General features: G+C 44.3%; 1 protein-coding gene across 2 annotated transcripts in view; it reads left to right on the top strand.

The window, feature by feature from the left end:
• Positions 1 to 2,144: 2,144 nt before the first annotated feature.
• TRAPPC12 (trafficking protein particle complex subunit 12) overlaps positions 2,145 to 24,318 on the top strand; it is an 89,608-nt gene continuing 67,434 nt past the window's right edge. Inside the window, exons 1-3 of one of the 2 annotated variants that reach the window (XM_046660809.1) lie at positions 2,145 to 2,250; positions 9,787 to 11,013; positions 20,635 to 20,751. In XM_046660809.1, the coding sequence (XP_046516765.1) occupies positions 9,793 to 11,013; positions 20,635 to 20,751 (1,338 nt within the window). In that variant the 5' untranslated portion in view covers positions 2,145 to 2,250; positions 9,787 to 9,792. The remainder of the gene's footprint in view (positions 2,251 to 9,786; positions 11,014 to 20,634; positions 20,752 to 24,318) is intronic. The other variant, XM_046660810.1, reaches the window with a different exon arrangement.

Genomic DNA, 24,318 nt, shown 5'->3' with positions numbered 1-24,318 from the left:
ACACTTCCATTTCACGGAGGAGAGGCTGCAAAATTCAGTAACGATAGAGGGCGCGAAGATAGTAAATTGGGGAACTAGGATGTGTGCCTGATCTGTCAGACTCAATTTGGCTCAGCCCAGGATCCTTATGTCAGGGGCCGTGTCAATTCTGTCCGCAGGCGCCCAGCTCTGTGTGTAGCAGAAGGATGCACTGCAAAAGCTGGGGTGATGAGGGCCGCCTGGCACCGCACTGCTGGCGGTATTTGACCAGCATTTGACTCTGAATGGGAATCTGCTGGGAAGACCCTACGTTCCCCTGAGGTCTCCAAGGACTGTCATGATGGAGAGGTTGACCCTCTTAGGCAGTACTCCCCAAGTGCATGCCTTGACATTAGGCAGTGCCCTTGGCAGAGAGGAATGACATTGCATGGAATCCCAAAATGCCATAGCTGACCCCCTTCACTAATCTGGGTACCCACCGGGTTCCAGGACCACACACCTGTCCTCTGTGTGATTGTTTAACTATTCTCTATACCCTTAATCCATCTTAATGACGAATGGCAGAGTTTGGAACACATATGTGAAAAGATGCTCAACATCACTAATCATCGGGGAATGCAAATCAAAACCACAATGAGATATCACCTCATACCTGTTAGGATCGCTATTATCAAAAAAGTCAATAGTGTTGGCAGGATGTGGAGGAAAGCAAACCCTTATACACTGTTGGCGGGAATGTATATTGGTACAGCCACTATGGAAAACAGTATGGAGGTTCCTCAAAAAATTAAAAATAGAACTACATTATAATCCAGTAGTCCCACTTCTGGGATCCAAAGGAAATAAAATCACTATCTAGATGAGATATCTGCACCCTCATGGTTACTGCAGCATTATTCACAGTAGCCAATACATGGAAACAACTTGTGTCCATAGACAGACGAGTCGATAAACAAAATATTATATATATGTATGTACACACACACAATGGAATATTATTCAACCTTAAAAAAGGAAAGAAATCCTGTCGTTTGTGACAACGTAGATGAACATGGACAACATTGTGCTAAGTGAAATAAGCCAGACACAGAAAGACAGATACTCTATGATTCCACTTACATGTGGAATCTGAAAAAAAAAAGGTTGAATTCATTCTAACAGTAGAGTGACCATTACCAGACACTGAGAGGTGGGGAAAAGTGAGATGTTGCCAAAGGATACAAACTTTCAATTGTAAGATGAACAAGTTCTGGACACCTAAGGTACAGCATAGTGACTATAGTTATTAATAATGTACCCTGTACCTGAAACTTGCCAGAGTAGATCTCAAGTGTTCTCACCACACACACACACAAAATCGTAACTGAGTGGGGTGATGGTTATCTTAATTACTTCGATTTTGGTAATCATTTCACAATGTGTATATATATATACAAAAAAATCACATCATATACATTAAATACATACTATTTTTGTCAAAAATGAATAAAAATTTTTAAATCATTTAAAAAAAGAAGACAGGAATGGTCGGGTTTGGTTTTGCTCAGTTGAACCCAGTGCCTAGCGTCATGCCAGGCACAGAGTTAAGGCTTCATGGATATCCTTTGGATGAATGAGGAGACCTCACTGATTGATTTGAAATCTAGCAAGCAGAGGCACTGACATGAGCATCCGTTTGCCCGAGATTAAGTTTTGGAGTTAAGAGAATGCAGGATCTTCATACTGCTACATTTAACCCACCCACTTATTATTGATATTATTATTACTACCATCTTTATCATTAATGTTATTATTACACAAACACTACAGATGCGTGGCAGGAAAAGTAGAAAATATACATAGGCACAGAGAAAAATCTAAAAATAAATATTTTGGGCGTGCTTTGGCCAGGAAGAAAAAGAGCCTAACCGTCACTCTTCCACCTGCCCCTCTGTCAGATGTTTGCGGGTAGCCTCTGAGCGTCAGAATAATTTCCCCCTCTGTTCCCAGTGATGGGGGCGGTTCCCCGCCCCTTCCCCGCCCCTCCCCCGCCCCCTGTCCGCACCTTGGGGCTCTGGCCCCGCCCACCGCGGCGCGAACCGGAAACACACTGGGCTGCCGGCTCCCCCACTGGGCATGCGCAGGAGCCGGCGCGCGCAGGCGCAGAAGCTGCGGGGGCGGGGCGGGGAGCGCAGAGCCGGGTATCTTTTTCCCGGCTTCCTCTACCTTCTCGCCGGACCGTGGTCCTGGCCACAGGTGACCCTTTCCCCAGCCGCAGTGGGCGCGTGGCAGGTGAGGATCGGGATCCCGGCTGCAGGGAGCGGGGCGTCCCTCACCGCAGCCCCGCCGGCCTCAGCCGCAGCCCCTCGGGGCCCCTCCCCGAGTGGGCTCCTCTCCGGGCCTTCCTCTCGCTTGTTCCTCGTTGAGCTGGTGTGGGCTGATGTTCACAGCGACCTGCCCGACGAAGCTCGGTATTATGGGGTGAAATGCCGTGGTTTGTGTAAAAGCTTTGAAGTCACGGTGGAAATGTTGGCTGTTACGCGTCCTGATCCCTTAGAAAGCGACATCCAGGACGGAACTGATTGTAGAGCATGTATACTGGGAAGAGTGAAAATGTGTTTATTTAAAAAAGCGTCAGGCTCAACGATGTGTTCTAAAATAGGTCTGTTTTTCTCAGTCTCCGCTGCAAGAGTTTAACCCCAGTGAAAGATTTCCTTGGACCTACAGTTTCTACCTTTTTTTTTGGCTGAGGAAGATCGTCCCTGAGCTAACATCTGTGCCAGTCTTCCTCTATTTGTATGTGGGTCATGGCCCCAGCACCACCACTGACCAGGGGTCTAGGTCCGTGCCTGGGGTCCCAACCCGGGCGCTGAAGCAGACAGCACCAAACTTAACCACCAGGCCACAGGCGACCCCAGTTTCTACCTTTTTATGGCTCCTTGAAGACGCTATATCTTTTAGGTTGAAATACTGTACTCCCTGCTTGTTTTCATAAATTCAGAAGATGGTCTTGAGTGGCAGGCAATGAGCCAGGCCCGTTATGACTGAGGGGGACAGGGAGAGGGGATGCAAATAGGAGAGTATAGTCTCAGCATTATTGTTTAAGTCGTCACGTTCTGTGATTTCTAACAGGATCTTTGCGGGTCCAAGACACTGTGTTACCACTCTGCTTCATCATTAAGGTTGTAATTGCTATGCTTGAATATGTACAGCTCAGCACAGTTTAAAAAGTGCCTGTGCATCAGTTACTGTTTAATCCTCATTATCCCATTTTACAGACGAGGAAACCAAGAGTAAAAGATGACGTCATTTTTCACAGGTGATGTTGCTTAGTAGTGAAGCTAAGATTCAAGCAGTTACTCAGACCTGCCTTCAGGGCTCCTCCTGTCGCCCCTGCTGCTCTGAATCATCGTCCATCCTAGCAGCCTAACAAGGGGAGCAAAACAGGAAAACCTGCGTTAGGATCCTGTCAACATCGAGTATTGACACTGTGACTTTGGCCAGATCTCTTGGCTTTTTCTGCTGTACGGTGGAGGTAGTAATACTTTATAAGTGGGTCCTGAGGATTAAGTGGGATAATACTTGTGAAATGCTTGATCTGCAGTAAGTTTTCCTTTGTAAATATATGCTAATTAGATTTCTACTACATGACATAGTACTGTCATGGAAATAGTGTTTACGTTATTGCAATCTGATAAAAGATTTGTAATTCCAAAGGTTTATGTCCAGAAAGGGAACCGGAACGGCTGTAGTTTTAGTTGTCCTTAGTGAATTTAAATCATTTAAAGTTAGTACTTAAAAAATTTTTTTTAAAGATTTTTTATTATTTTTTTCCTTTTTCTCCCCAAAGCCCCCCGCCGTTACATAGTTGCATATTCTTCGTTGTGGGTCCACCTAGTTGTAGCATGTGGGATGGTGCCTCAGCGTGGTCTGATGAGCAGTGCCATGTCCGTGCCCAGGATTCGAACCAACGAAACACTGGGCCGCCTGCAGCGGAGCGCGCGAACTTAACCACTCGGCCACGGGGCCAGCCCCAGTACTTAAAAAATTTTTGAGGCATTGATTAATCTCATTGTGCAAAGCACTCACCTGGACAGAGAGAAAGATTTCTTTGCTAGCATTTTAACGATGACATGTTTAGAATCATATTCATGGTATAATAAAAATCATTAAGCCAATAGTAGGAGGCGTAAAGATTTATGTCATACACAAATGAAGAACAGATGTGTAAAGACTGCATGTAACATACATGGAAGAAAAAATATCACGTGCAAACCCAACCCAGTCTTCTCCCACCTGCGTAAGATGTGGACCATTGCCAGCGGCTTTGAAACTCTTCATGGGTCCCTCCCCAATCAAACCTTCCCTTGCTGTCACCAGCTGAATTGGGTATTATTATTATTACCTTGCTTTTGTGTTTGTATTCCTAAAACAATATATTGTTTAATTTACATGTTTTGAACTTTATATAGAGAATCATACTGTTTATTTTTCTACTCGTTCTTCATGAAAAATTAGATTTGTGAGAGTCACACAGATGAATGCATTCCATATGGGGTGGGTTCATTTGTTTTCACTGCCACTTCATATTCCAGTTTTGAATGTACTACTATTTATTATTGTGTCTATGGCAGTAGTTGTTTACAGATTTTTTATTTTTTGGCCTTTGGACGGGGGGTATTTTGTTTGGATTTGCTGTTTATAAACATTCACGGTCATAGCTTATGGTGCCAGTGTGCAGAGTTCCTCTATGACACATAGGTGGTGAGACTGTTTGTTGTCTCAACCAGGGCTCTTGGGAGAGTGAAAAGAGGCGCTTCATTTTACTGCAGCCATGGGTATAAAATGGAATCGTTCTGAACCAATGAAGATGTGTGGCTTTTGGAATCGTAGGATACATGCGTGTGAAATGTGTGTCCCTTTCAGCCTGTTCAAATCTTTGTTCTATTTTTCTTTTTTTTTTGAGGAAGATTAGCCCTGAGCTAACATCATGCCCATCTTCCTCTACTTTCTATGTGGGATGCCTGCCACAGCATGGCTTGATAAGCAGTGTGTAGGTCTCTGCCCAGGATCCAGGCCAGGCCGCCGAAGCGGAACGTGCGAACTTAACTGCTGCACCACCGGGCCAGCCCCCTGTTCTGTTTTTCTATTGGGCCATTTATTGTCCTATTGATTTGCAGGAATTTTTTATACATTCTTGATATGAATTAAGAAGTCTGACACTATCAAGTGTATGTGAGTGTGTTGAACAGTAATACTTATCCATTGTTACTAAGTTTTAAACTGGTACAACCACTTAGTAAAGCAACTGGGCGTTCTCCAGTAAAGATAAAGAGAGATGTTCTCTATTATCCAATACACGTACACACACACTTGTAATAACATCGTGAAGACAGCTGCACCTGTGCACCAGGAGACACGTACGCGAATGTTCGTAACAGCGCTGGTTGTAGTACCAGAAACCAAATACCCACCGACAGTAGAATAGATAGGATGTTTTGGCGCCATCACACAAGAGAGACCATCACCAGTGAAGATGACTGAAATCTTGCTTCACACCACTTATAAGGTTGAATCTCCAGGTTAACAGTAGGAAGGGAAATAAGTCAAAAACTGAAAATGTAAGTAACTTGTTTGAGGAAATCCATGTGGAAAATTAAAGAAAAATGAGTATGACAAATTTCAGAATATTACCTCTGAAAGAGGAGGGAAGTAGGTACTAGGGTGTATTGTCTTAGCAACAGGTTATAGATATTGTTTTGTATCCACTCAGTATTTAATAAAAACTGTTGATGGAAAGTGCACCTTTAGGAGAGAAGAGGGAGAGTAACGAACTTTCTAAGGTCTTCTAATGAAAGAAGTAAGAAAGCTTACATGTGATTTCCACAGACTCTCGCTTTCCATCAGGAGTTGGTGTGTCATATTTCTACTTAGCTCTGTGTATGTGTTACAGTTCCTCAGTTTCTTCTCTGCCATTCCCTGACTGTGGCTTGGCTCCTTGAGAGCAGGATGATGTTGCCTTATCTTGCTGTCTAAGGCAGTAGCTCTCAGCAAGTGGTCCCTGGTTTGCAGGACATTTCAATCCAGCTCTTTGGCAGTGGCTTTTAGTAAACATGTAGTTTCTATTCAGAAATCGAGATTAACTATACTTTTTATCTGAATTGGGCAGCATTTTTGTAAATTTTATCACTAGGAAAAGGTAGAAGTTTATTTTCTAAATTGTATTAGAAACAGGATTTCTGAAGAGAATCAAAACATAGTTACAAATAAGCATTGACTTGAGAAAATGTTGCTCTTTACTTGGCATCCTTCCTATCAGAAGATGATTTCTTTAAAAATATATTTTAGGGACTGGCCCGGTGGTGTAGTGGTTAAGTTCACATGCTCTGCTTTGGTGGCCCGGGGTTCGTGGGTTCAGATCCTCGGTTTGGACCTACACACTACTCATCATTCATGCTGTGGAGGCATCCCATGCACAAAACAGAGGAAGATTGGCACGGGTGTTAGCTCAGGGCCAATCTTCCTCACCAAAAAAATATGTGTTTTAGGTAAGTCGGTAAGCACAGAGTTGCTCTCAGAGAGTTTTTCCTTTGTCTGCAGAAAAGTTACATTCCCATTATCACTAAATAAATTTTCCCCCAAATTCCCTATGAACTGTCACTTCTAAAAATTTTTGCCTGTTTCATAGGCCAGATAAAAAAATGGTCATTTTCCCCTGGGTTTCTTTGAGTATGGCTGCAGCAGTCGCTCCTTGCTGTAACCATGCGCTCCGCGTACCGAGTGGGTCTTGCGCAGTGACCCCCTGTCCTCCCCGGGTCCTGTGGCTATAGCTAAGGGCCATCCGTGGACAGCCTTCTGGGTACCCTCATTTTAGCCCAGCTTCCCACGAGTGTCTTGTAATACAGACAAGTTAACCTCAACTGGCAGCTATTTCTGCTTATTTTAAGAGTAGGCTTTTCTCTACCTACAAAGAAAACACTCTGATTTTGCCAGTTCTGATGTTCTTTACCTTTCCTGTAATTGCATGTGTTGGAGCTTTTCTTATAGCCTGTATCATTCCACAGTTGTCCATTACTGTAGTGTTGGAATTTCTGGAGTTATCATCTGGACTGTTCTTATTCCGAGAAGGGCTTGTAAGCAGCAGTAGTTACTGGCATCTCCCAGGTACCAGGCACTGTGCTAGGGGCTCGCGGTACTTCAGTCCTCAGAGGTTTAGTCAGAAGGCCCGAATTCATCCCTGGCCGTGTCATTTACTGGCAGCGATTTGACACGAGTCCTGTCACTGCTCTGATCCTCAGCGTCCTCACCTGCAGAGTCAGGCAGTTGATACCTGTCTCGTTCAGCTGTTGTGGAGGTTCAGTGAAGGCAGTCTTGTTGTTTCCATGGCATCATGCCCAGGCTCCGTTTCCTGCAAGGGGAGGACCCGGGGGCGCATCCGCTCTGATGTTCCTGAGGCAGCCTCCACTCTGGACTCGCTATGAAACAGTGCAAGAAAAAAGGCTTTTGTTCCTTTTCATTGTATTTTTGACTCATTTATAACTAATAATTGTTAGACAAATATGTATTAAATGGGGAGTTAGTAGCTAACTGTCCTGGACGAGACAGTTCTCCAAAATGTTTCACCTTGATGATGTACTTTAAAATAGTCTTGTTTTTGGCTCTCAGAGTGATCCAGGCTATAAAAGGGATGGATGGCCAATTTGGAGTACTGTGACACAAGTGTTGACAGCGAGGAAAACGTAGTCTTACTGAGAAATCAGCTTAAGTATAGCTTTTAAAGATCAGAAAGGTATTGTTTTTTTCTGGACAAACCCTCATCTTTTATCATAGTCTTAGTTTCTTTAACTTGAATTTGTTCACTATGAGAGTAGAACTATATAAAGTAACTTTTTGCTCAAAAAAAGGTTGTTTGAGAAAAGGAGCAAAGGGGCCAGCCCAGTGGTGTGGTTAAGTTCCCATGCTCCACTTGGGCAGCCCAGGGTTTGCAGGTTTGGATCTCGGGTGCAGACCTGCACACCACTCATCCAGCCATGCTGTGGCTGCATCCCACATGCCAAGTGGAGGAAGATTGGTACAGATGTTAGCACAGGGCCAATCTTCCTCACCAAAACAAATTTTTTAGTTAAAAACAGAAAGTGTTAATAAAAAGAAAAGGAGCAAATAATTTTTTTTAGAGTTCAAACTCCTTGTTTCATTCTGTGGCCTCCTCCAGCCAGTGTCAACCCAGGATTTCAGCTGTAACTGTCCTGGTTTCTCAACTGGCTGTATGATTTTGAGTAAGCTACATAACCTCTCCAAGCATCAGTTTCCTCATCTGCAAAGTGACAGCAATGGTAGCAGCCGGATCAAGGGTTGTTCTGGGGATAAAGTAAGGAGAAACTTAGAACAATGCCTGCTACAGAGTAAGTGCCAATAAGTGTCATCTCGCCCCTTGTCGTCAGCCTCAGCCATCAGCCTGCCTCAACAAGCGTGCCTTGGCTTTCTTACTGTTTCTCTTACTCATGCCGTCTCTCTGTCTCAGATTCTCAGAATTAAGCAAACAACATTATAAGCTCAGGGGAGGATTCAGAGATATTATAGGTTGGAGTGTCTTGGGAAGGCTTTGTGGAAAAGGGGGGACTTCAACTGAGTCTTAAAGAGTATGTAGGGTTTAAAAGGCTGGAAACCTCACACTCATCAGGGTGACTATGATCAAAAATACAGAAAATAACAAGTGTTGTCAAGGATGTGGAAAAATTAGAACCTTTGGTGCTGGTGATATATGGTGGGAATGTAAAATGGTGCAACCACTATGGAAAATAGTTTGGGTCGTTCCTCAAAAAATCGAAAATAGAATTACCATATGATCCAGCAATCCCACTTCAGGGTGTACACCCAAAAGAATTGAAATTAGGGTCTCAAAGAGATAGCTGTTCACCCATGTTCATAGCAGCAGTAGTCACAATAGCCAAAACGTGGAAGCAACCCAAGTGTCAATCAATGGATAAATGGATAAGCTAATGTGGGATCTATACATGATAAAATATTATTCAGCCTTAAAAAATTCTGACATATGCTACAACATGGGTAAACCTTGAGGATATTATGCTGAGTGAAATAGGCCAGACACAAAAGGACGAGTACTGTGTGATGCCTTTTATGTGAGGTACCCCGAGTAGTCAAATTCATAGTCATAAAGTAGAACGGTGGTTGCCAGGGCCTGGGGTTGAGGAGGGAATGGGGAGTTGTTGTTTAAGGAGTACAGAGTTTTCAGTTTTGCAAGGTGAGAAGAGTTCTGGAGATGGATGGTTGTGATGCTTTCACAACAACACGAATATACTTAATACCAGTGAACTGTACACTTAAAAATGATTAAGATGGTAAATTTTATGTGTCCTTTACTGCAATAATAAATACATAAATGGCTGGAGAAATGGAATCTTTTGAATTTTGAACTGTTTGTCTATATAGCTAATAAACATTTTTTAATAGACTTTTATTTTTTAGAGCAGTTTTAGGTTCACTGCAAAATTGAGCAGAAGGTACAGAGATTTCCTGTATAGTCTCTGTCTGCCACATTATCGACATCCCCCACCAGAGTGGCACATTTGTCACCAGTGATGGACCTACGTTGAAACATTATCATCACCCAAAATCCATGGTCTCTATTAGGGTCCACTCTCGGTGTTGTGCATCCTGTGGGTTTGGGCAAATGTGTAATGGCATGTAATTACCTTAAAATGACATGTATTCACCATTTTTATAAATTAAAAAAAACAGATAAAATCAGCTTGATAGTAACTGAGATAGAAAGCTGATGAGGTTGACTTAGGTTTGTCTTTGTTTCAGGTGACCATGGACAGTGCTGCAGGTGCCAACCAGAGCACGACTGAGTCCCCACCCACCGAGGGGCAAGTGGAGAGCATCGCTCGGCAGTTGCCTCAGGAAGAACAGGGGCCACTTCTTTATCATGAGGAAACCATTGATCTTGGTGGAGACGAATTTGAGTCTGAGGAGAACGAGACCATATCAGAAGATTCTAATAATTTCATAGGTAAACTTAATGAGCACATGATGGAGAGTGTCCTCATTTCTGACTCTCCTAATAATAGCGAAGATGACACGGCTGACCTTGGTTGTTTGCAGGATGTCTCAGAATCTACAGAAGGCAACACTGATCACAGGCTGGAAAATATTGTAGATAAAGGAGCAGTTGACACTCTGAGTAATGACAGTGACAGTGACGGAGAGGAAACGACCAAAGATGTCTCAGACATGACCTCTGACAGAGCGTCATTGAAGGAAGACCCAGAGCAAGGAGTGAAAGGTGTGCCCGCCTCTGAAGATGAAGATGCAGAGGACTCAGGCCCCAGGGACAGAGACACTCCCCCAGAGGGGCCGTCAGAGCTGTCCTCCAGACAGGCCTCTCTCAAAGACGAGCCGGTACCCGTGTGCACCATCTTCAGCCAGGCCCAGCCCGCACACTCCCAGCCACCCCTGTTTCCACGGGATGGCTTTGAGTCTCAGATGGTGAAGTCTCCTAGTTTCAGCGGCACAAGTGAGGCAGCAGCCAAGACCCCTCCTCAGGTGGTCCAGCCAAGCCCCAGCCTGAGTAAATTTTTTGGGGATTCAACCAACACTAATTCCTTGGCCTCAGACTTCTTTGATTCCTTCACAACTTCCAGTTTCATTTCCGTCAGTAATCCCAATGCAGGCTCTTCAGTTCCAGAAAAACTGTCTTCTCTCGCTACTCCGATAGGAGAAAAATCCCCAGGTTCTGCTGACCCTTCTTACTCCCCAGGAATTGAAAGATCAGAATCCGATGTTTCCACGGCTTCTGTAGAAATTCCTCAGTCTCCAAAACCGTTTTCACAGATCCAGGCTGTGTTTGCAGGGAGCGAGGACCCCTTTGCCACCGCTCTGAGCATGAGCGAGATGGACAGGAGAAACGATGCCTGGCTTCCCGGGCAGGGGACCAGGGACGTCTTGATTTCAGTAGCAACCCAACAGTACAGCACAGTGTTCGTAGACAAAGAGAACCTCACCATGCCTGGCCTTAAGTTCGACAACATCCAGGTAAGACGGAGTGTTTTTAACGCAGATGTTTGCCAGCAGAATTCTTCTCAATGAAATAGATAATTCTAGGTCCACATCTCGTTCCTTTTCATCTATTTCTGTTTTATATATATATAAAGACCCTTTGAGGGTTAAAAAATCCTTATTTTTCAGCAGTTCCTGAGATTCTGATTCTGAGATTTTATGATATTATGTCACTAGGTCATTTGGAACCCTGTTGATTTCCCTAATATAATGTATTTAATATATTAAATAATTAATGTATTTAATATAATGTATTAATGTATGTAATTAATTTAATTTAATATAATGTAATTAATCTGAGTCTTAGAACTAAATACCAGTAAGGTAGAATAGTTACATCATAATTCTCTGAAGTAGCTCTAAACATTGTGTGATCCGTTTATTTGTGACATTTGAGTTCCAGCAAATGTTAAATACCCTATTCCTTTTTTTAAATCTGGAAAATATATTTGTATTACATATAACATGCTTGATGTAGAAAGAGTTTTTATAGATTCGTTAAGAAAAATATGAACAGCCCCCCAAAATAATAAATCACAAAAATGTGTTATATATAGTAAATAGTAATATAGAAAAGTTCAGTCTCACTAGTCTTTTATCAAAGATGATGAAATTATTTCCATTTTCCGTTATCTAATGAGTTTTATTTATAATTATTTCATGCTTATTTAGAGTGTGGGAAATAGCCTGTCTCATGCAGCCCTGACAGGACCATAAATTGGTATAGACTTTTTTAAGTAAAATTTTTAAATGCTCATCTACATGTGCATATCTTTTGACTCAAAAATCCCAGTCTTGGGAATTTTTTATCAGGAAATAATCTCACCAGTATACAAATACCCAGGTTGGGATGTCCATCAGAGTGTGGTTTATAACTGTAAAGAATCTGAGCTCATTGTCAGGGGTCTGGGTGAATACATTTGACTCATCTTTACAATGGAATGTTTATGTAGGTATTAAAAATGATGATATAGCAGAATTTTTAATGAGGTTCACATAGTATTGTTAAGTTTGAAAAACTGGATATAAGATGGCATGTAACGTATACTCTGATAAGCATTTTTGTAGATATATGTATACATGCCTATAAAATGAATTCATTTGCATGTCATTTGCGCCAGACTGCAGGTAGGATCATGGTTTCTGTGGCACGGTGCATGGGGGCACCGCTCTGACCAGCCTGCTGGCCTCGAGGCCTGTGCATGTCTGTCCTCCTGGAACTGAAAGTAGGACCTGCTGTCTGCAGCAGCCCCTCTTGGAGGAAGGATCCACCCTTCCCCCTCCCCCCCCCCCCCCCCCACGAACCGGTCAGCAGGCCCGCTGCCTGGAATGACCATTGTCTTTGACTGTCCACTGGATCAGGAGGCTGCTCAGCCCTGTGAGGGCTGGATTCTGTAGAAAAAGAAAAGTGATAGGCTAGAAAAGTGAGGTTGGTTAATTTTTCTAGGTAACTGAAGTGTAAGCCTGTAGATTTTGGATACTTTGCATGGCAGCCTTTCAGCATATTCATTTACTAAACGTGTATTTATTGTGGGCTTACTGTTTATCAGACATTGTTCTGGGCATCCTTCTCTACCCTCTTTTTTTTTATTTTTTATTTTTTTCCCTTCTTCTCCCCAAAGCCCCCCAGTACATAGGTGTGTATTTTGGTTGTGGGTCCTTCTATTTGTGGCATGTGGGATGCCGCCTCAGCGTGGCCCGATGAGTGTGGTGCCAAGTCCATGCTGAGGATCCGAACCAGCCAAACCCCGGGCTGCCGAAGCAGAGTGCGCCAACCCAACCTCTCGTCCACGGGGCCGGCCCCTTTCTGTATCCTCTTAAGCAGAATATACTGAACATAAATTTACCTTTGTGCGATCTTTTTAATGAATTCCAGTTATGAACTCTGACTTCAGGGGATCTTGGGTGTTTAGGATTTGGTTTATGTTTTCACCCCCTGCTTAGCTGACCCTCCCTGGCCTTGTCTCCATCCCCTGCATCCCGACCTGCCTCAGTGTCCGCTTCATATTTCCTCCCTTCTCTTCCTTCCCTCCCTTCCTGGGGCCTTTGTACTCTGCCATTACGTTCCTTCACCTCAGGGGTCTGGCCCTTAGCACTTCCTTTCCAGACTCTGTTGTTGGCAGTTTGCTTCCCCCTCTGACTGTAGTTCAGGGGAAAATTGAAGGTTGCTGTGGAAATGACTTAACCTCGTGGGTCCCAAGAGGGTGCTGGGGCACAGGGGTTCTAGGGGTGCTTCTCTTTGGTTGCCGAAAGGGTTGGGTGAGCACATGACACTTAGTGGGTGGGTCCAAGAATGCCCAATACCCTGCAGTGGCTGGGTGGTATCCTACAATAAAAATATCCGTCATCCTTGAGAAACACAAGTGGTCGGTTAACCTAGATTGAACCATAGAAGGAGGCCCTGGCTGCAGGTGAAGGGCATCGGCCTGTGGCAGGTCTGCTGTGGCTTTACAGTCTGTTACTCACCTCCCCACTCGCAGGCGGCTGAGATGAGTCGGGCGTCCTGAGAGTCAGCAAGGACAAGGGAGCGCCCATTGCAAGGACAGAGCATGTACCTAGTGGCCAGCCAGAAGAAGTGTTTTTTCTTCTTGTTTCCTTTAAGTCCTTAGGTAATGTCTTCCATACCTCTTGCAATTCACAGTGGTTGTTTTGGAAACCTCATGGTAGATTGAAATTTGAACTAAGAATAGTTCCCCAAATACCTTTGACTTTCCATCTAACAAATGTAGTAGGCGTGCGCTCACTCGTGTCTCTTCACTTGTGTATTATCTTCCAAAGAACCGTTCATTCCCAGGACGGGAAAGAAAAACTGTGCAGTTAACCTTGACTGGAAATGCCATGTTGATTTGCAGGAGGACTTAAGATTGGTAGAACAAAGAAGAGTTTCTCTATCAACTCTCTGTGCACAGCAAGCTTTTAAGATGTCAACCAACCATTTCTTGGATTTATCTGTTAACATGTTTCTGGCTGTGCCCCTGTCACTGTTGCAGTGTTATTCCTTCTAAATCAGCTTTCTAAAACACTTACATTGACATTTTTCTAAGTTGCCCACCTGCTGGTACCTAATGAAAAATTCCCTGCCTATGGAATAAAATTTGAAAAAAAAATTAAATTGTTTCTTTATAGAATGACTTTAATGTCAGTCTAAATTAAGTTAGAGACCTTCAAGGTGAATGTGTAACATTTCACCCAACTACAGTAGCATCAAAAGCAGAACATCGGCATTTTCAACTAATTGCACTTGTAGATGGCCTGTGTTCCTGAGAAGTAAACAGAAAGTTTGTGGGGAAATGATAATTCAGAAATTTTCAGAACCAGGAAAGAATGGAAGTTGGAGAATTATTTGTATGAAGCGTGTTCAGTAGAGAGAAAGAGGGAGAGAGGGAGAGAGGCGGGAATAAGTAAAGTAGAAGCAGCGGGAGTTCAGGACTAAAGGTACTGCGATGGGGCCTCATCTCCGGCATCGGAACCCTCTGGCCTGCACTGGTGGATCTAGAAACCTGACGTACAGACTCGAAGGCTGGATCTGTCCACACTCCTTTCTCATTCTGTTCCCTAATTCTCTCCTTCCCCCTTGCCCTTCCCACAGTTTGGATTTGACACGAGTCCCGTCAGGGAAGCCCACACAGTCTATGTTAAAACCACGCTCCTGGGCGTTCCAAGTCCTTGGGTCAGAAACCTCCAGAAAGCCAAAAATGTGCCTGTTACTTCAGGTCTGCTAGCCACAAATTCTCTCAGCTTTAGTTAGTCTGAAAAAATTATTTATTTCATCTTCATTATTAAAGGTTGTTTCTGCTGGATGTGCAATATGTTGACAATGTATGGAACTCTAGGTTGACAGTTTCATTTCCATTCGGCACTTCATGTTTGTTTTTTAAGATTGGCCCTGAGCTAGCATTTGTTGCCAATCTTTTTTTTTCTTCTTCTTCTCCTCCCAAAGCCCCCCAGTACATGGTTGTATGTTCTAGCTGTGGGTCCTTCTAGTTGTGGCATGTGGGACACTGCCTCAGCATGGCCTGATGAGCAGTGCCATGTCCACCCCCATGATCCAAACTGGCAAAACCCTGGGCCGCCGGAGCAGAGTGCACAAGCTTAACCACTCGGCCACAGGGCCAGCCCCCCGTTCAGCACTTGAAAGGTGCCCTTCCATTGTCTTCTGGCTTGTATCATTGCTGATGGCAGGTCTATAGTAATCTTTATCTGTGTTCTTCTGCCTAATGAATATTTTGCCCCTGGTTGGTGTTAAGATGTGATCAGCGGTTTTCAGCGGTTTGGTTCTCATGTGCCTTCGAGTGGTTTTCTTTCATGTTTTTCTTGCTTGGGATTCATTGACCTGATTATATCTGTGAATTTATCGTTTTCATCAGTTTGGGAACATTTTTAGTCAGTCATTACTTCTTCAAATTGCTTTTCAGTTTTTACCTCTCCTCTCTACTTCTGGCACCTCCTTGACGTTGCTAATTAAGTTACAGAGGATCTATTTTTGTTTTGTTTTCAGTCTTTTTTCTCTCTGTGGCTAAGTTTGGCATTCTGCTGTGTCCTTCAGTCCCTTTATCATCTTTCCCTCTGCACTTTGTAGTCTGCGGCTGATGCTGTTCACTGAAATTTCTCATATTTTTTGTCTCCAGAATTTCCATTGGTTCTTTTTTATATCTCTGTCTTTCCTCATTGGGTTCAAGTTTTACTTCAGATCCTTGAGCACATATATAATAGCTATCTTAAGATTCTCTTCTGAGAATTCCAACGTCTCTGTAATTTCTGGTTCTATTTGTATTTAATTTTTCTCTTGGTTATGGGCCACATGTGCCTGCTTTTTCACATGCCCAGTAATTTTTGATTAGAGGCTGGACATTGTGTATTTCATGTTGTTGAGTGTCTGTATTTTGTCATCTTCCTTCAGAAAGACTTGCACTTTGTTCTGGCAGGTAGGTAAGTTATATGCAGATTTATTTGACCCTTTTCAGGTTTGTTTTTAAGCTTTTTGGGGGTGAATTTAGAGTAGCTTTGACTCCCTGTGAGCTTCCTGAAGTCTGTACTGAAAGCCTCAGTGTTCAGCAGAGCCCCCACAACAGCTGGCCTGCTCCACCTCTCCCATTGCGGCTTGCGCAAGGGGGTGGGCCAGCTCGTACTCCACTTTTGTTTCGCGCCATTTTCTAGAGCTTCCAGTCTCTGCGAGTGCCGCTTGTGCTCAGCAGAGGACTCGAGGCTCCTCCAGGGATTTCCAGAGCCCTTTCTTTGCAGAGCTCCCCCATTGCCAGGACTGCAGCCTGCAAATTCCAGCCACCTCGACCTCTCGGACTCCCAGCTTTGCCTCCTCACCTCAGCACATTCACCATGTTCTGCTCGGGACTCCCCTCCTGTGCTGTGGTCCACAGAGTGCCTCTGGGTTCAGGAGCTCAACTCATCTTTTCCCTTCTCTTAGATCACAGTCCTTTTCTGTGTGTGCAAGCTGTTGTTTCACCTATTTTTCCCAGCGTTCTAGTTGTTTACATTAGGACAAAAGTGGACTTGACTAAACGGAAACGTGAGACGGAAGACCTGGAGAGGCCAGCCCAGGCCATTTGTGACAGTCCTGCAGCTGATTTACCTGTCAAAGCACTGTCCTAAATTCTTTTTTTTTTTTAAAGATTAGCACCTGAGCTAACATCTGTTGCCAGTCTTCTGTCTTTTTTTTCCCCTTCTTCTCCCCAAAGCCCCCCAGTACATAGTTGCATATTCAAGCTGTAGGTCCTTCTGGCTCTGCTATGTGGGACGCCGCCTCAGCATGGCTTGATGAGCAGTGCCATGTCCACACCCAGGATCTGTACTGGCAAAACCCTGGGACACTGAAGTGGAGCCTGTGAACTTAACCACTTGGCCATGGGGCCAGCTCCATCTTAAATTCTGATTTGTTTAGGACATCTTAAGAAAAGGGGTTTAGGATTATTTTTGTTTTTACAGCTTTACTGAGATTCATATAACATACAGTCCACACATTTAACTTACAAGTCAGTGCTTTTTAGCATTTTGAAAGAATTGTGCAACCATCACCACAGTCAATTTCTAGAACATTTTCATCACCCCAGAAGAAGCCCCAGACTCTTTGACATTCACGTCCCATCTGCCCCACCCTCACCTCAGCCCATGGCAACCTCTAATCTACTTTCTTTCTCTACGGATTCTCCTGTTCTGGACATTTCATACAAATGGAGTCATACAGTATGTGGTAATCCATGACTGGCTTCTTTCACTTAGAAGAACATTTTCTAGAGTCATCCACGTTGTCACGTATATCAGTCCATCATTCCTTTATATTGTCAAATAATATCCCATTGTGTAGACAGTCCACATTTTATTTATCCGTTCATCAGTTGATGCATATTTGAGTTGTTTCCACTTTTTGGTGGTCGTGAATAATGGTGCTGTGAACATTCATATGCAAGTTTTTGTGTGGACATATGTTTCCAGTTATCCTGGGTACACACCTAGGAGTGGAATTGCCCCGTTACATGGTAACTCTGTGTTTAGCATTTTGAGGGATGTCCAGATGCCTTCCAAAATGGCTGCACATCTGCATTCTGCCAGCGATGTGTGAGGATTCTGATTTGCCACGACCTTGAGTTTGGAGTTTTGTTTTTCTTCATTTGTATGTTGTTGGTTCGTTCACTCTGTTTCACTTCCTCTGGGAGAAAGCAAACACCAGAGCGAAAAGATCGAATGCTCCTGGGATAGGCAGCCGTGTTTCTCCAGTGGAACTGAGACGGGAAGCTCTGCGCATCCTGGGCGGGTACAGGTGCTGCTGTCCATTCAGCACCTCTGCGCTGTGATCCCTGGCCAGTAGGTGTCCCAGGCAGAAAAGCCCATACACTGTGAGTCAGCCTCTGAGTTCTGTTTGTCTGGTCTGTCGTTCCCATACTGTAGAAGGGGCAGCAGGCCCATGACCATCTGCGAGCTGAGATCCAGCCACTTGCTGTTCCATAAACGCATCTGACCTGGGGAACAGGAATCCTCCCCGTAGCCAGACTGCGAGTGAGTGAGTCCCGGCTCATTCACATGGTAGCTCACCACGACCCTGCCGTGGCCTCGGATACAGTAGGCCCTCACCTGAAGGTTTGCTGAGCTGAAGGAATCTACTGGGTTCCAGGGGGATCCCATCCCAGGTGCAGCAACATAGCTCTCAGACACCCCCGGGGGGAGGAACTGGCTCCGCTCTCCCCAGTAACCATGGGAGGGTCTGCAGTATAGCTGTTCTGACCCCCGTGCCCTCATTGCCTTCAGCTTAGGGACATAGCAAGTGTTAGGTTTATATTAAGACGTGTCCCATCTTTGGGCTTTCACAGGTGAGAGGTTTGTTAGTCATACGTATGCTCCTGTCTCAGGAACTTCCTGTGGTAACTGAAACATTCACTAACGGAGAATTTTAAGGGCACCAGATTTCTGCAGGGTGGTCCAATTAACCGAGAATGTTGCAATGGAGGGGGAGTTAAATTGGCCGTCCCTCCACAGCATTAAGATGTGATTTTGCACTTTCCTGGTTCAGGCTCCTCTCGCTCGGATAGAGCTCTTGTCTGATAGGAGTTGCATCGTGCAAAGCTTTATGGAGCCATGTGGCTGAGCCCTTTTTATGCTGCGCTCTAATTATCCTCCTAGATCATGAGCTGCTTTTGTGGCTCTGGCACTGGAAATATGTCACCTTACTCTCTGAAAGTAAAACCCCAGAACTGCTGCCTCTAGACCTCTGTCCCGCATATTGAGAGGTGTGGCTTGGCCCCTTGAGCCCCAGGCTTCGCACCCAGGCCAGAACCAGGTGTTTGGTCCAGTGTCCCTCCACCCCACGGTCACTCTGCCCTCAGGAGAAGGTGCAGCAGATGCAGCAGCAGCCCCTGTTCCGCATCTCCTGCTCTCATTGTCTGCATGGTGGTGTGTTTTTTAAGTGTGACCTTTTTGGATGATAGTGAAAGATTAAAGCAACCTTGCTTATAAGTGGAACTACTCTTTGCCCTTATTTTCCCCAAAGAAGAGTAGGAAAACCACAGGGAGCTGAGACAGTGGTGGAGTCTGTGCAGGACACATGCCTACATCAGTTTCCTCTCCATCCTCAGTCTCAGTCTGCTCCCATGTCCCTTACAGTATTAGCATCCACCGGTCTGCGACTCATGGAGATGGAGAGATGTGGGCCTTGTTTCTCACCAGCCCTCAGCTTGGCCTAGGTTTTACTTCTCCCGGCAGCTCACCGGGAAGTTCTCGGGGGGCCTTTGTGCTATGCTCCTTAGCCATGGTGGTTCTCTGGCCCAGTCCTGCTGCCCCACAGGACCCCAAGAGCGTGTCAGAGAAGGCCAGGCCGGCTTTCACTTCAGTGACCTCAGAGCTGCTGCTCTCGTCCCAGCGCCTTCCCCAGGCAGCGGTACCCTAAAGGGAGAGGGGTGGTTCAGAGCTCTCCCCCAGCATAGCTCCTTCCCGGGCCCTGGGTCACCCTGCTTCGTTGCTGTGACCTCTGATGACTCCTTGGTGGGTGGGCCTCACAGCAGTGGGCTCAGGCCATGGTGAGTGTTCCCCGTGCTGACCTCAGCCTGTGGCACAGCTACCAAGCAGCTCTGAGTCCTGCCAGTCTTGCTGCTTTCTCAGCATGCATCTGTCCTGGGACCCCTGTTCCCACAGTGGTTGGACTTGGCGGCCCCAGCTCAGATAGGCTTTGCCCTTCTTCACCTGCAGGGATTGTGCTGGCAGACACCCTGAGAGCCTGAGCCTCTGTCCTTGGCTCATCCCCATGTCTCACCAGCTTAAGAGGTTTCCCCTGGTCATTCCTGGCCATTGATAATCCCTTCTTGCTCTGTCCTTGCCAAAGCCCCTTCTCCCCTGCCCCTTGCCCTTCCATCTTCTCTTTAAAGTAACATGCTTCGGATTCCACTTTTAATATCCTTCAGCCCTGAATGCAGGCGGGTCTAACCTGAGGAGTCAGGTTGTGAGACAGCAGGTCCCCATGCAGAGGCTCGTGTGGGCCCTTCCCTGGCGAGCAGCGTTACTCCCGTGAGCAGAGGGCCTGGCCGAGCAGGGTTGCAAAGGATGTGCAAGGGAAGGGACTGTTCCGTTTTTCTCCAGCTAAGGAGTGACCTTAGCATTGGAAGGAAGGTGGCACCTTATGCCACTGGGAACTTTTCTAGGTGGGACCTAGAGACTTTTCCAGAGGCCCAGGCAAGCTGGCAGAATCCTGGGATTTGAGCAGAGCGCTGCTCAGGCCTGCCCACCTCAGCTTGGGTACTCTTCCCAGTGACTGCCAGTCCCTCGTCCCCAGCGGTGTCACCGCACACCTAAGAGGCCTCCCCAAGCCTCTCACCTGAATCCCCTCCTGGCTTGATGTGCCGCTTATGTAAGCCTGGTACAGGTGGTGGCGATTTACCACTTCCTCTCCAAAGGAAAGAGCTATTCTAAAATACGCATTTTGTTAAAGATCATGATACTTTAGTATCTGGTTAATTGAAGTTTTACTGTACTATAACCACATTTTAACCTCCATATACCAATGAAGAAAGAAGAAATTTTGGTTAGTTATGGGTTCCAGTTAGCTGAGTTTAATTAACATTTTATTGTCTTGACATATTTTTCTTATATTCTTTTAAGGGAGATGCAGTTAAAGACTTAATGCTCCGCTTCCTGGGTGAAAAAGCTGCGGCAAAGAGACAGGTCTTAAATGCCAACTCAGTGGAACAGTCTTTCGTTGGACTGAAGCAGCTAATTGTAAGTAACAGTGTACGTGATTTTCACGATTGCTGTTTTGTAAGTCCTGCCTTCCTTCATAATATTTTCCCTAGAGTTAATTACTTTGAATACATTATCCAAAGCCCTTGCACATCGATAGAATTTTGTTGGATTAGATAGGAGTCCTGTGCAGCAAAAAGCATCACATTAACATACTTTTAATTTTAAGTCCAATTAGTTAAAAAAACGTTATTTTAAATCATCAGATTACTTGAAGCAGCAGCATATACTTGATTAAGTATGCTTCATCAACTGTAATAACTAGAGATAAATAATTTTATGTCGACTTTTTTTAAATACCCTGTTTTCTCCACTTGGTATAGGAGGTTTGTTACTGAATGGGTGGGTCACCAGAAGTGCACATAGCGGTCTGCCTTATTTGTTAACGGGAGTGAGTGGGAACCGCCAGCAGAGGCACTGCCCTGAAGTGAGGCAGGGAGCTGTCTGCACTGCAGGCATTTTCACAGGGTGCACGCAGATGCTTCTGGGGGTCTGCGCGCTGGAAATTGTATACCCCTACAATTGTCTTTTTTCTCAGCTGGTTTTATTACAAAGGGTGTGTCCTCAAACAGATAAATAAGAAGAAGCGCTTGCTTGCGTGGTTAGCAGACATTTTGTGTGTAAACTGATTAAAATTTAATGTTCAGTAAATGTAGATCAAATGCTTCATGGAGTTTCTTTTACTGAAGTGATTCTAGAATTGTTCCTATGATTAAGAAGCTTTGGGAAGGAAAGATCAGGAAATGTTCTGTTTTTATAAGGGAGGAAGAGCAACTAATTTTTAAATATCTGTATATCTTGTCATTTGCTCATGAAGTTGTAGGTCTTAGAAGGTAGCCGTTTCCGTGGCCGTGTGAGACTGGTGCAGTGAACAGACTCTTCTGTTGTTTGGAGGGTTGTCATTCCCTTTATCTGGCCTTGAAACACCTGCTCTAATGCATCATCAGGAGTAAAAGGCCGTGTTTGATGTGTGATGAGTTTAACAAGGACACACACGGCCATACACAAACAAATTGTAATTAATTTGTTCCACAGGCTATCTTTTTACCTTCTCTGATTATTCCTAGTGTTACTAAATATATACAGGTTTGATTTTTTCCATGCACCAAAACTACTTGAGGCCAGTAGAGATTTTATTACAGTCCTAATAAGGAGACCTGTTTAAGGTGGGAAATGTATTTATAAAAAGATCATTGCCTTGCCCTGGTATTTTAATTATGTCCCAAAATAATTCCTGTCGTCTTTGAGACTAGGAAAGAGTGTCTAAATGTATTTTCCTAAGTAATGTCAGCGTGCTCTAAGATTGTAATTTACAGGGAAATGAGTGTCGTAGCCTGTGGAGAAGGACATTTTAATCACTTTAATGGTGTCATATATAGAATTAACGATTCCCTTTGAGTCGTAGATGGGGAAAAGTTATAGATGTACTATTAGTTACTTGAGCGATTTTTATTGGACTATTTTTCTCATCTTTTGAAAGTTGTTGAATGTCTACATGCAGTTTTTCAAATAGAGTCTATGTCTTTTTTATTAGTTTAAAATAATAATATTTATTTAAATTTGGGTCTTTTTCTCATATCAAACTGACTTCATTATCGGGGTTTTACATGTCATATACACTAATTATGAGATTTTTTTAAAGATTTCCTCCCTGGAGCTTAAAGTTTTACGTGGTATACTTTAAATTCTAATTTTAAAAATAATTTCTTCACCAGACATTTCTGACTTCTGATATTGAAAATGGTGGTCCAGGAAGAGGAACTAGAAGGTAGAAAACAATGAGATAAAAATAGCAAGAAACACTCTGAACAAATCTAATTATAATTTCAAATAGCAGCGGCATGCAATCCTAAGCTCTGGCGCTCAAGGCTGCTGCAGCGAGGTTCCGCAGCTCAGAAGGAAGGGAGTGCCTGGCCTTGCAACACGACACCCCGGCCTGTCCTTCACCCCCCTCAGACCTCCTGTCTGGCTCACCAGTCAGGCCACAGAGCTGTGCAGGTAGAGTGGAAGGAGGAGGACACAGGACAGCCCAAGTCTCCTCCGGCGTTTTTCTGTTAACAGAGAGGCCGTGGCCCTGCTGGGTCCACGGCACCTCTCAGGCAAGGGCGAAGAGCAAAAAGGACCATCAGAAAGCTGAAGGCCATGCTCTTTCAAGGCTGGAGAAATAAACCCACCACAAACACACACACACGCGCACGCACACACATGTTCACACATGTGCGAACGAGGAAATGTTCCCTATGTCTTCTAATTGGAAGTTCATGCCAGGACAAAAGCTGGGGAAGGTGAAATGAAACAGGAACCACTTACTGCCACAGCAGAGGACAGGAACCAAAGGCAATTACAGCCTGTCCCGTCCCCACAACGAGCGGTCAGGTCAGAGGAGGAACAGGGACCATATTGGCACAGGGCGGGTCATGGGGCAGAGTGGAGCCTGAGACACACACCTGTGTGGAAAGAACGATCTTACAGGTTATCAGGGAGAGGATGAGCCCAGCAGTGAATAGCACAGAATTAATTGGATATTCAAGTGGGAAAAATTTAAAAGATCTCTACCTCTTAGCACACACAAAAATAAATTCCAAATGAATTAAAGCAAAATTTCTTAAATTTCAGAAAATAGTGGAGACTCTTAGCCACTCAGAGTAGAGAAGCATTTCTTAAACAAGATACGAAAGACTAAACCTTTCAGGAAAAGATTGATAAGTTTGACTACTTTGAAACTTAAAACTTGAATACAACAAAAACACCATAAACAGCATTAAACAAGCCACAGAAGGAGAGAACAGTTTTGAAGTACACATTAAGACTTTCCTCTAATTAGAAAGAAACAGAAATAGCCCAATAGAAGAACAGGCTAAAGGTATGAAGAGGCAGTTCACGGAAACCAAATAGCTGATAAACGTGGAAAAATAATGTTCAGCCTCATTGGGAATCACAGAAATGTAAATAAAACAAGAATGTCCTACATTTCAACTGCATCAAATTGGCAACACCACATGCGGACAAGGGTGTGTATGGCAGCATGCGTCGTTGGTGGGAGAGTGCATTGGAATAACCGCTTTGCAGAGCAGTTTAACAATAATTGATAAAATAAATGTTGGTGTCACCTTTGATCCAACAGTTCCATTTATGATTATATACTTTAGAAAAACCCCTGTACATGTACCTAAAAAGACATGTTTAAGAGTGTTTGTTGCTGAATTATTTGTATTAGCCAAAAATTTTATTAAAAACCTTACTATCCAACAACAAGAAAAAGAAAATTATATTACACTGTCAATTAAATCCTCTGGAGCAAGTGAAATACATGAACAAGAGCCACATTCAACACGGATAAATTTCCAAAGCAGTGTTGAACAATAGAAGCAAAGTGCGAAGCCTGCCTGTAGGGTGCCAGCTTGCACTGATGCTTGAAAACAAGCCACAATCCCTCAGCCAGGATCCCTCAGAGATCTCAGTCTCTGAAATCCAGGGGGCCCCGAAAACTGGAAGTCATTTTTGGCAGCAAAATCTGGCCTGACCAAACTCATCTGGCGCCTGCCC

The sequence above is a fragment of the Equus quagga genome, chromosome 5 (genome assembly GCF_021613505.1).
Source record: "Equus quagga isolate Etosha38 chromosome 5, UCLA_HA_Equagga_1.0, whole genome shotgun sequence".
NCBI classification, from domain to species: Eukaryota; Metazoa; Chordata; class Mammalia; order Perissodactyla; family Equidae; genus Equus; species Equus quagga.
This window is presented reverse-complemented; position numbering and strand designations above follow the sequence as displayed.